The 13268-nt window shown below is 44.2% G+C and overlaps 1 protein-coding gene across 5 annotated transcripts in view; it reads right to left on the bottom strand.

The window, feature by feature from the left end:
- Window positions 1-2646: 2646 nt before the first annotated feature.
- The window catches only part of ARHGEF16 (Rho guanine nucleotide exchange factor 16), a 60963-nt gene continuing 50341 nt past the window's right edge, over window positions 2647-13268 (bottom strand). For all 5 annotated transcript variants that reach the window (XM_056544576.1, XM_056544575.1, XM_056544577.1 and 2 more), the window contains 6 exons: window positions 11631-11723; window positions 10323-10474; window positions 7327-7533; window positions 7024-7100; window positions 3611-3712; window positions 2647-3060 (listed from right to left, as the gene is read on the bottom strand). In XM_056544576.1, coding sequence (XP_056400551.1) covers window positions 2921-3060; window positions 3611-3712; window positions 7024-7100; window positions 7327-7533; window positions 10323-10474; window positions 11631-11723 — 771 coding nt within the window. In that variant the 3' untranslated portion in view covers window positions 2647-2920. The remainder of the gene's footprint in view (window positions 3061-3610; window positions 3713-7023; window positions 7101-7326; window positions 7534-10322; window positions 10475-11630; window positions 11724-13268) is intronic.

The raw sequence follows: 13268 nt of genomic DNA on the forward strand, positions 1-13268 counted from the left end.
AGAGCCTGCACTGTGCGGGCCCCTGCTGTGGAGGACATTGCTGCGTGGGACATAATCAGGTGAGCAATTTTTTTTCCATCCTGGGGAGAAGAGGGGGTATTAGGGGGGGGGGGGGGTAGAGGGGAAACTCTGCTGCCTATTCCTAATGTGAGGGGAACTCTGCTGCCTACACCTAATGTGGGGGGGGGGGACACTCTGCTGCCTACACCTACTGTGGGGGGGACTCTGCTGCCTACACCTACTGTGGGGGGGGGGGGACTCTGCTGCCTACACCTACTGTGGGGGGGGGGGGGGACTCTGCTGCCTACACCTACTGTGGGGGGGGGACTCTGCTGCCTACACCTACTGTGGGGGGGGGGACTCTGCTGCCTACACCTACTGTGGGGGGGGGGACTCTGCTGCCTACACCTACTGTGGGGGGGGACTCTGCTGCCTACACCTACTGTGGGGGGGGGACTCTGCTGCCTACACCTACTGTGGGGGGGGGACTCTGCTGCCTACACCTACTGTGGGGGGGGGACTGCTGCCTACACCTACTGTGGGGGGGGGGACTCTGCTGCCTACACCTACAGTGGGGTGGGGGGGAATCTGCTGCCTACACCAAATGTGGGGGGGGGGGAATATCTTCTAATGTTCCTGCCTAGCTAATATAGGGACAAACTACCAAACTAATAGGGGGGCTACCTACATAGGGGTTTTTCATACAGGGGGCAGCTATCTGTGGGATTTACCTAAAGAGGGGCAAGACTACCTGGGGGACATTAACTACCTGTTTGCATGATCTACAAGGGGCCGCTACCTACTGGCACCACTACCTACCTGTAACTTTTAACCACCAACATACCTGGCTACCTATGTACATATGTACACTGGCCTTCATACATGGCTACCTAACTACCTACCTACCTACCTACATGCCTGGCTACCTACCTACATATCTGTTTTTCTGATCTACCTACCTAGTTATCTATTTACCTGGCTACCTACCTACTTGCCCTTTTACTGTTCAGGACACCAAGGACGACATTATTATAGTTTGTGGGCCTATAGATGGGAAGATTGTGTAGAGGAGGGGAGGGCACTGGAAAAATGCGGAGTCTGACATGTTTGTCCTGCAGATGGTAAGAGATCGACATAGCGGTCTTATCTCAAGAGAAGAAAAGGAAAGATCAGAAAAGACGATCAGAAAAGACGTAATTATGAGTCCCAAAATGTAACTGTAATCACTTATATGGTATATACATCCTGTGTACAGCTGATACCTCCAGCCATATGGTCCTGTATATAATCACTTATATGGTATACAGATCCTTTATAGTATACTGGTCTGTGTACAGTGGCTTTACTCTGTGCCGCATGTGTATGGCGGTGGAATTATCCAGTTATTGTGTTGTGGTATATATCTCCCCCTTGTATACTGGTATTATTGGCCATGGAAAATTTTACCTATGTTAAAGTGTTTCACACACACGTGCACCGTACCCCCCCCCCCCCCCACCCATACACACGAGCACTGTACCCCCCCATCCACACGCGCACCATACCCCCCACCCATACACACACGCACAGTACCCACCCATACACACACGCACAGTACCCCCCACCCATACACGCGCCCACCGTACCCCCCCACCCATAGAACTGTCTAGCTGCACCATAATACAATAAACGTTGACAGTTTTAACAAACATGATATAAGGTTCTAGATGAATCATCAGTTTTTATTAACAGGATTTTACATACAGAGATTGAACTTAAATTTTACATAAAAAAGGAGACATGAAATCAGGGACCATGGACAATCCGCTCCCCCATCTAGAACAGTCGTCTCCCATCATCACCAACAGATTCAGCTAGGACAATATCCTCCATCAGCTCCAAAAGTACAACTCCCAACATGCACAGGCGAGACCTTAGACCGTCCGGGCACAATGGGAGTTGTACTTTTTACTACAGGTGGAGAACCACAAATCGGGGGGAAACCCTCATCTCAGGCCGGGGGGGGGGGGGGGGGGGTCACAGAATAATCCTACCCAAAGATGCAGACTCCTCTTCACCCACACTTCACGGGCATGCTGGGAGTTGTAGTTTTGCAACTGTTAAAAGGCACAATGGTTGAGAACAACTGTATTAGATGGTTGGCTGATAAAATGGGGAGGATTGATGTAATATATATATATATATATATTTTATACCAAGAGGACGGTTACTACTGATATCTACACCTCATCCGTATCTACTCCATAGTGCAATGGTCTTCAAACTGTGGCCCTCCAGATGTTGCAAAACTACAACTCCCAGCGTGCCCGGACAGCCAACGGCTGTCCGGGCATGCTGGGAATTGTAGTTTTGTAACATCTGGAGGGCCAAAGTTTGAAGACCACTGCCATAGTGGTTCCATTTAATTGGTGTAAAATTATATATATATATATATATATATATATATATATATATATATATATATATATATATATATATACACAAAAAAGTAAGACCTCATACAAACACATACAGTGCTCCGAGGCGCCTTATTACCAACCCATACACAGCGTGCACTGGGCCCAAACCAGTTTGGCAACTTGTCAATTCACAAAAGTTTAAGAAATTTTGATAAAAAGTACAAAAAAAATAAAAATAAAAAAAAAAATCGCAAAATTTTCTTGAGAAAGAAAAAAAAATATATATATATACATTAAGAATGTGGATATCACATAAAAAAGAAAAAACACTAGATAAAATTCCAGAAATCCGTAATAAAGGAGCGATGAGGATGAGCGCTGCGTCCGGGGGAGGAACGTTGTCGAAGTCTTTAATTATAACTTATGTGATGGCTCCGAGTCCCGGGAACCTCCGTGGGTCTGGGTTCTCCTGTGTCACAGCTTATAGTTCACATATAACATACAGCTTCCCCCCGCTCCCTCTACACGTCCGTTTCGATCCTCAGCCGCTCCATTCGTTTAACGTTACGTTCCACCGCCACCTGGTTAGTGATCTCTTTGGCGCAACTCTGAGGAAACCATCCCCTTTCTCCATCGCGCAACCTCTCCCCGTGAAACCAATCTGAGAAAGATAAAAAAATATATATTATATATGCGTGTGTATTACAGATTAAAATAAAAAAAAATTATAATAATAATAAAGAAATAAAATGTAATAATAATAATAAAAATAATAATAACAATAATAATATAAATAATAGTAATAATAATAATAATAATAATAATAATATAAATAGTAATACTAATAGAAATAATAATAAAAATAGAAATAATAGTAGAAATAATAAAAATAATAGAAATAATAATAATAATAGAATAGAAATAATAATAGAAATTATAATAGAAATAGTAATAATAGAAATAATAATAAAAATAATAATAATAATAGAAATAATAGAAATAAATAATAAAAATAATAATAATAATAATAGAAATAAATAATAATAATAAAATTGGTTGTTAAGCTCCTTCTATTATGCTGTAAATGACAGTACGGCTCTATCTTCAAGGCCAACCACCCAGTCTAAGCATCATGGGTCAGAGTTGGGGCCCCCCCATACACATTACAGAGGAAGGATCCTCCTATATGTATACATTATTATTATTATTACCATCTTCCTCTTGGAGGACTAAAACCACATCCGCTTGCTGGAGTGAGACTTCATCCGCCTGCTTAGCCATATACGCCTTTATGATTTCTACCTGACGCAATCCTGAAAGATGAAAAAGACTTTAGTATCTGCCTGAGTCCTACAATAATCAAAATACTATAAAACACAATAATAATTAAAAAAAATTATATATATACAGTGGTCCCTCAACATATGATATTAATTGGTTCCAGGAGAACCATCATATGTTGAAACCATCATATGTCGAGTACATATGTCTATGTAAAAATGGTAATTGGTTCTGGGGGCTCGGAACCATTGTATGTTGAATACATATCTCTATGGGAAACTGCTAATTGGTTCTGGGATGACCATTGTATGTGGAGTGTATGTGGAGTGTTTAACAAACCAGGGTGCCTCCAGCTGTTGCATAACTACAACTCCCAGCATGCATGTACAGCCATTGACTGTCTGGGCATGCTGGGAGTTATAGTTGTGCAACAGCTGGAGGCACACTGATAGGGAAACATTGATGTATGGGGTGTATAGTGTGTATATGTATTGTATGTGATGTGTGACATCGCATACAGTACTGTACAGTTCTTTAAATACCTTCAGGGGGGACAGAATGTCCTCCATTACCATCCTGCCGACTACAGCTCTATAGGAAAGGAAGGGGAGGGCAGCCAGCAGCTCATTGGATGCCTGCAGCAAGATGCTGCAGGCTATTGGCTATGGCTGCACTGGGGGGGCGGGGCTTACACGGAGCTCACAGTGGAAGCCTGTATGAGTTAGCAGGACAGCATGTGAGTAACAGGAGGCAGAACGGGGCACACGGGGCACATTATACAACTATCTGTCAGTTGCTGAAGTTGTCAGCGCTGTCAGATAGCTGTTTGTACGATGGAACCGACACACAGGAGGATCATATGTCAAGGCTGCCTTCAACATACGATGGGCTCTGAGAGGCCATTATATGTTGAAATGATCATATGTCAGGGCCATCATAAGTCGAGGTGTTGAGGCAGCACAGCCAAAATAAAGTATAGCAGGTGGGTGCAAGCTGGTGTTAGACCGTCCCAGTCGCAGAATGAAGAGAGACATCCAGCAAAAAAGGTTCAGCAGCACACCAAAAAAGTTGCAAACAAGGTGGTTTAATCTGAACATGGGAAATTAAAACCCCCTTATTTGTAACTTTTTTGGTGTGCTGATGAAACTTTTTTGCTGGATATATATATTTATTTATTTATTTATTTATTGTATTATCTTTTATTTTTATAAATAATATGAAATTATAATATATATATATATATATATATATATATATATATATATATATATATATATATATATATATGTATATATGTATATTAGCTGGATACCCGGCGTTGCCCGGTTTTTCCTTCCTAATCCTTGTTGGGGAGGAAAATAAACAAAGGAGGAAGCTTTTGGACTCCTATCCCGGACTCCTATCCCGGACTCCTATCCCGGACTCCTATCCCGGACTCCTATCCCGGACTCCTATCCCGGACTCCTATCCCGGACTCCTATCCCGGACTCCTATCCCGGACTCCTATCCCGGACTCCTATCCCGGACTCCTATCCCGGACTCCTATCCCGGACTCCTATCCCGGACTCCTATCCCGGACTCCTATCCCGGACTCCGGTACCGTACCAGGTATTGAAATATCTCCAGCCGTATGGAAGTTATGTGGGAACATATATTTCCATTGATTTGCATGGGACTTTAAACAAAAACCTTGATCCTCACAAATGGGAGTAGTTAGGGGTTAAATTAACTATCCTATATTTTAAGTGGACATATAAGTAACATGTGACCAAGTATTATGGAAATATCTCCAGCCGTTTGGAAGTTATGCAGTAACATATATTTCCCATAGACTTGTGTGGGACTTTAAACAAAAACCCCTCCCCCGGCAAATGGGGGTGAGTAAGGGTTAAATCATCTATCCTATGTTTGTTGATGACATATAAGTAACATGTGACCAAGTTTCATGTTAAAATCTTTAGCCGTTCGGACATGATGCTGGAACATACATACACACATTGAGTGTATAATATATTATATATATATATATATATATATTATATATATTATATATATATATATATATATATATATATATATACATACATACATACATACACATACACATACATACATATATACACACACACAGTATATTGCATATATTTTTTATAATAACATCCTATGTTATAAATTTGGCTTTTCAAAAAATGAACTTATATTGAAAGATAATCCTAGATGGTCTTCAAACTGTGAACTTCCAGCTGTTGCAAAACTAAAATTCCCAGCCAGCCTGGGAATTGTAGTTTTGCAACAGCTGGAGGTCGACAGTTTGCAGACCACTGTAGGGGGTTCATTAGGACACGGATCCTGTTAAGCTGCTGGTGATGGATCCGCTAGTAATAAAGATTCTATATTTAGATTCATCTTTATATTTAGAAGATTTTCACCAATTTACTCATCAAACCCCTTACGTTATGTATTTGTACTTACACTATTCCTAGCACAAATCAAGGTGAATATGATCACCAGTAAGCTCCCCCTAGTGGTGGCAGCAGGCAGGTAGAATTTTCATAAGTAAAAAAGGTTTATGCTGGGAGTTGTAGTTTTGCCACAGCTGGAGGGTCACACTTTGGAGACTACTGCTCTATGGGAATCTCTGAAGAACCCCCCGCCCCACCCCGCTAGTTTATTTTAGCTAACTGCTTGCTGCCACCACTAGGGGGAGTTTACTGGTGAGTTGTAGTTTTGCAACAGTTAGAGGGCCACAGTTTAGAGACCACTGCAATAGAAAGCAAATGAAGCAGGACTGCACATGCGTCACCATCGCTCCATTCTCCAAATTGCAAGGGGGTCCTAGCAGTCGGACCTCCTGCCATTAGCTATTTCTCCTGTATCCTCAGGACAGAGGATACCATATTTGTGTGAAAACCCCTTTAAAGGGGTACTCTGCCCCTAGACACGCTGGGGCCATCTGGTGCAGCACCGGAGGCTTGTGACGTCACGGCCGCGCCCGCTCGTCACATCACGGCCAAGCCCCCTCAATGCAAGTCTATGGGAGGGGGCGTGACGCCCCCTCCCATAGACTTGCATTGAGGGGGCATGGCCGTCACATCATGAGCGGGGCGTGACCGTAGCGTCACGAGCCTCCGTCCCGCATCGCCAGTCATCCAACACGGAGCGAAGTTGCAACGGATGACTTGGGTGATGCATCTGAGATCGCGGGGGTCCCCAGCGGCGGGACCCCCACAATCAGACCTCTTATCCCCTATCCTTTGGTACCCCTTTAACTAACAGTATGGAGGGGATTTGGACCTCTGTATCAGAATAAGAAGCTCTGGCCTCTATAGTGCTGTGGTCTCACCTGCGGTCTTGGATCTGCTGTATCGCTTATTTTCTTCCTTGACCTCGAGCGCGGTGATCCATCTTGCTCTGTCACTTCTGCAAACAGAAGACAAGATAAGACAAGACAAGACAAGATAAAATGGGAAGGCCGGACTCTGCGCCCGACAGGCAGAGGTGGTGGTGAGGAGGTCCCATAAAATCCACCAAATGCCCAACTCAGAAGCCTACTGGTACCAACCATTGGAGGTCAAGTGGAAACCATCTGCAGAATATATAAATGGCCGATATAAAGCGTCCCCGCTCCTCCGTAGGAATGACTTACAGGGTGTCGGCCGCCAGCACGATTTGCTCCTGTCGCCCTTCACTGTTCTTCCTCATCGTAATCTGGAAGAGATACGGCCCGGTTGGGCTCCGGTTGCCAATGTTTCCGGTCTTTGTGGATGCCGAGACCTGGTTGTCTCCGTTGTCAATCATATCAACCTCATACTGATCGATCTTCGCATAGTCCGTCACCGTGTAACTGTCCTCACTGGGGAGAGCAAAACAAGAACTCGTATGAGAGGAACCCCGACTTATTATGGGCGGAGAGAAGAAGGCTTCTCAACTCCAAGGGTACGTTGTAGAGTCGAATTCAAGATGGATGACACTTTACTCATAGAACAGTTCACGTGTAGTGTCCCGGTACCTGTGGTCAAGATTCCATCCCTAGAAAGCGGTTGTGAGGCCGTAACAACCTACTGCAACCTACATAAACGTGTTTGGGGTACTGTGAGTTACTGGCAGAAGTGTTCTTTATGTATAGAACCACATTAAAGGGGTACTCCAGCAAAAAATATATATTTTTCATATCAACTGGTTCCAGAAACAGATTAGTAAATTACTTCTATTAAAAAAAATCTTAATCCTTCCAGTACTTATCAGCTGCTCAAGTTGATTTCTTCTCTGTCTGTCCACAGTGCTCTCTGCTGACACTTGTCTGTCTGTCTCAGGAACTGTCCAGAGTAGGAGAAAATCCCCATAGCAAACCTCTTCTGCTCTGGACAGTTCCTGAGACAGACAGAGGTGTCAGCAGAGAGCACTGTGGACAAACAGAGAAGAAATCAACTTGAGCAGCTGATAAGTACTGGAAGGACTAAGCAGAGAGCACTGTTGTCTGACAGAAAAGAACAACTCAACTTCATCAGCTGATAAGTACTGGTAGGATTAAGATATTTTAATAGAAGTCATTCACAAATCTGTTTAACTTTCTGGAGCCAGTTGAGATGAAAAAAAAAAATTAAAATAAAAAATAAAATAAATAGTTTTTGACCGCAATACTCCTTTATTAGAAACACACAGATAAGTGTGTAAGGGTTAAAATTTGCATACTGTTGTATCAGAGGAATCATGCCTTGGTCACATGATGCTCCCTGGCCTAAGCAGGGACGGGCACAGACATTTTGGAGGGCAAGGGCTCAAGTATAAAAAAAATAAAAAAAAATAAAAAAATAAAAATAAAAAAAGGCACTTCGAATAATTTAGAAAAAAAAAATACTGTAAGGGCTCGTACACATGCGCAGACTTGATAGTGATCTCAATGGGTTTCCCGATGCAAATTTGAATGCTCTTAATATTAAGTGAAGGGGCAGCTGCAGAAAAAAGGTCAGGGGCTCAAGCCCCTTTTGAGCCTGTGTGTGCACGTCCCTGAGCCTAAAGTTGTGCACAGTAACCTCTAGAAGGCTGTGGGAACAGTCTCTAGTCCATTCTTCTCTCCCAGGAGACAGGGAGACCCAAATCAGGGAGCGGCCACAATGTATGAGAGTACACTGCAGCGCATCTGCTCATAGCGGCGGATTGCACAGAGGAGGCAGCACTGTAGGGTCCGTTGTCGTCGGATCCGCAAGCGTAAAATACCCTGCAGATCCGTCCATGTTACAAATCTACAACTCCCAGCATGCCCGGACAGCCAACGGCTGTCCGGGCATGCTGGGAGTTGTAGATTTGCAACAGCTGGAGGCACCCTGGTTAGGAAACCCTGACCTAAGCCAAAGTGTTATTTCTAGGAGGAATCCTGTTCTACAAGCAAGTTACTGTCCTGTTCACACTGTGAGCATAAAGTGCTTCAAGTCTTCAGCCCCAAGATGCAGTTTTCATTTTAGTCAGAGGAGAATAACAAAGCTGTACAAGGGCCCCTCTGCAATACACTTATGCCTTCAGTGACCTACTGTCGGAGTCTGGGGGGTCTATAATGTCATCTAGCGTTCTGCGCCAGTCACAAACTCTATTACCACAATACCCGGAGTGATAATTCCACCTCGGAGACATTTTCTTTTGTATATTGGCTGTAAAGGCAACCTTTAAAAGGGACAGTGACCAAATGTTTATTCATCTGCGCCAAAAGCTGTGACATTCCACTGAATTTGGATTTGATTTGCACAGAAGTTACTAGGGTCCAGATGTCTCATCCTCCAGCTGTTGCAAAACTAGAAAACTACAACTCCCAGCAACCAACCCTCACTAGAGTCAATGGGAATATGAGAAGATAAACATATATTGATCTTATAATTATTGGAGTTTTGTATTGATATCTGGGCCGGCATCAGCGGCACCTGAACCTTACTAGAAACCAGGGCCCAATGGGCTGAGGGAACCATGATGATCCAGGTGAACAATCTACTGGCTAAGTAACGAGAGATAGGGGCCACTGTGACCACATCCAAGGGGCCCGAAGTCACCAGGAGCCGACTCTCTATATAGGGTTAAATGGGTACTCCGGTGGAAAACTATTTTATTTTATTTGTTTCAAATCAACTGGTGCCAGAAAGTTATACAGATTTGACAATTACTTCTATTTAAAAATCTCAATCCATCCAGTACTTATCAGCTGCTGTATTTGCCACACGAAGTTGTGTAGCTCTTTTTAGTCTGACCACAGGGCTCTCTGCTGACACCTCTGTCCATGTCAGGAACTGTCCAGAGTACAAGCAAATCCCCATAGCAAACCTCTCCTGCCCTGGACAGTTCCTGACATGGACAGAGGTGTCAGCAGAGAGCACTGTGGTCAGACAGAAAATAAATTCAAAAAGGAAAGAACTTCCTCTGTAGGATACAGCAGCTGATAAGTACTGGAAGGATTAAGATTTTTAAATAGAAGTAATTTACAAATCTGTTTAACTTTCTGATGCCAGTTGATTTGAAAAAAAAATTATAATAATATTTTCCACCGGAGTATCCCTTTAAAACACTTTTTGTTATTTATGGCTTAATTCACCAATTTGTGGGACCCAAGATGAAGATTTTGCAGGAATAACAGCAGGTTTCTCACTATCGCCCCCTTACCTTTTCTTTTTAGTCATGATGAGGACATCGTTAAACAGGAAGAGATAGCAAGATGTTTTCCCAAAGCCTTTCCGGAATATTCCGCCCTCTTCCACCGGTGTGAGCTCTCCCCTCTTCAGGAGCCAGCGGGACGCCGATATCAGGGGGAAGGGCTGCGGAGGAGAACAGAAACCATTGACCCGAATTCAAGGGTTGTAGACAATTAGAAAAAAATATGGCTCCTTTCTTCTCCAAAAAACAGCCCCACATCAGGCACAGACTTTATACAGTATTATTGCATATGGTAAAGTATGATTTAACTGTCTGGCAGGCAAAAAAGAATAGTTAATTCGGGGGCAGGGAGAGGGAACAGGACGGGAGGGGGAGAGATTTATTGTGGGCTGAAAGAAGAGTGAGGGGAAAGAGAAGGCATCAGTGTGGGGACAGGGAGGGGGCATGGCAGTGAGGAGTGCAGGGAGGACAAGCAATCACTGCTGGGGCTTCAGGAAACTGGGAAAGCTGGGTGGCAGAAAGCTTTCCCAGTCTCCTTAAGACGTCCAATATGGCTGCTTTACCAGACCTATATTCTAAACAGAAGACTGGGAAAGCTGGGTGGCACACAGTATGCATGCCACCCAGCCTTTCCATTCTCCTGAAAAGCACCAATATGGCTGCTTTACCAGACGGATATTCTCTTCAGGAGACTGGGAAAGCTTGCTGGCATGCAGTATGCGTGCCACCAAGATTTTTTATTCTACTGAAGAGCACCAATATGGCTGCTTTACCAAACATATGTTCTTCAGGAGACTGGTAAAGCTTGGTGGCAGGCAGTACACTGGGCAGAGCTCACAATACTTTCTACAAGGTTTAGGAAGAAAGACTGAGTAACACTGTTTACTTAGCTGGTCCAAAAAGCCGACCGTACACATTGGGGACTGGTCGGATGAACCTGTTGATTTTGACAGGACCAGACGACCATTTAGTGTGTATGGAAGGGGAGGGGCTCCCGACTCCCCAAACCCTCTCCCCCCCACCCCAATGGTAAATGTTGGGGGCTTTATGGATTGAACATGTTTGATTTCATCTACCTTTAATTCCCAGGGAGATAAGCTGCTGCCAGGGGAGTCTGGCAGCATCTTGCTCTGCATGCACGCTCGGCTATGGTGAGCAAGCATGTGCATGGGGGAGACTGTGAGTTCAGTTACTGTAGAAATTAAATCTAAGGACAAATCCGGTAATAAAAGACGTCTCCGTGGTAAAGTCTCCCACCCGCGCTCACTGACTACCAGGCTATCCAGGACTCGAGACGCCCTCTGGACATCCTCTTACCTTGATCTTCCCAAATTCCAGCTGCGTCTGTAAGGTGTACATCTGCTCCGTCCTCTCCATCTTCCGGGCCCCCTCATTGCACTGCTTGACCAACTATAGATAGATGGGGCCACATGGTCAAATGGGGGAAAGAAAAGCCCAAACCAGTCCAGTCAATGGATCCAACTACATTAAACTGAATTATAGAAGTGCTTTAGTAGCGCCACACCTGTCTATGGGTTGTGCCTGGTATTGCAGCTCAGATCCAGTGAAGTTAATAGGAACAAGATGCAATACCACACACGGTCTGCGGACAAGGGTGGCGCTGTGCTGTTTACTTAAGTTGTTTCTAGTCTATGACAAGTCCATTGGAACATAGTTAGGGTCGCCACCTGGCCGGTATTTATCCAACCAATCCTCCAACTCCCGGAATCTTGCACCATATACTATACCAGTGTTTCCGTACCAGAGAGCCTCCAGCTGTTGCAAAACTACAACTCCCAGCATGCACAGACAGCCAACGGCTGTCCGGGCATGCTGGGAGTTGTGGTTTTGCAACAGCTGGAGGTACCCCTGCTTGGGAAGCATTGACCTATACTATATATTAATATATAGTCCAACATGCTGGGAGTTGTGGTTTTGCAACAGCTGGAGGCACCCCTGGTTTGGAAGCATTGACCTATACTATATATTAATATATAGTCCAACATGCTGGGAGTTGTAATTTTGCAACAGCTGGAGGCACCCTGGTTGGGAAACACTGACCAATACTATATACTACTATATAGTCCAACATGCTGGGAGTTGTAATTTTGCAACAGCTGGAGGCACCCTGGTTGGGAAACACTGACCTATACTTTATACTACTATATAGTCCAACATGCTGGGAGTTGTAGTTTCTCTTTGGGGCAGTTGCTGAGTCAAAGGCTGTATCAGGGCATGCTGGGAGTTGTAGTTTCTCTTTGGGGCAGCTGCTGAGTCACAGGCTGTATCAGGGCATGCTGGGAGTTGTAGTTTCTCTTTGGGGCAGCTGCTGAGTCACAGGCTGTATCAGGGCATGCTGGGAGTTGTAGTTTCTCTTTGGGGCAGCTGCTGAGTCACAGGCTGTATCAGGACATGCTGGGAGTTATTAATTAACTGTGACTCCCGAATTTAATAAAAATAAGCAATAAATAAAAACGGTTCCTTTAAAAACTACAGATTGGGTTACAAAACAATGACCCTCATACAGGCCCCATATAAGGAGAAATAAAAAAGTTATAGGGGTCAAAATAGGACAAAATTTCCCCCGTATATGTGTATCCTGTGAGGTCATGAATATATAATTAATTATGTAAATTAGCATGGCCGGTATTTTTTTTTTTTTTTTGCAAGAAAGGTGGCGACCCAATACACAATACATACTAGAGGCTAGGTCTCCAAAAGTGTAGACCTCCAGCTGTTGCAAAACTACAACTCCCAGCATGCCCGGACAGCCGTTGGCTGTCCGGGCATGCTGGGAGTTGTAGTTTTGCAGCAGCTGGAGGTCCCCACTTTGGAGACAGCTGCTCTAGAACAATGAGTGACTGCCATTCTCTTTACTAGTCATCTCACAAGAGAATAAGGGTCTACAAGATGGGACCCCAAGTGATCAGGAGAACAAAAGGAACCTATGATGAC

The sequence above is a fragment of the Hyla sarda genome, chromosome 10 (assembly GCF_029499605.1).
Source record: "Hyla sarda isolate aHylSar1 chromosome 10, aHylSar1.hap1, whole genome shotgun sequence".
NCBI classification, from domain to species: domain Eukaryota; kingdom Metazoa; phylum Chordata; class Amphibia; order Anura; family Hylidae; genus Hyla; species Hyla sarda.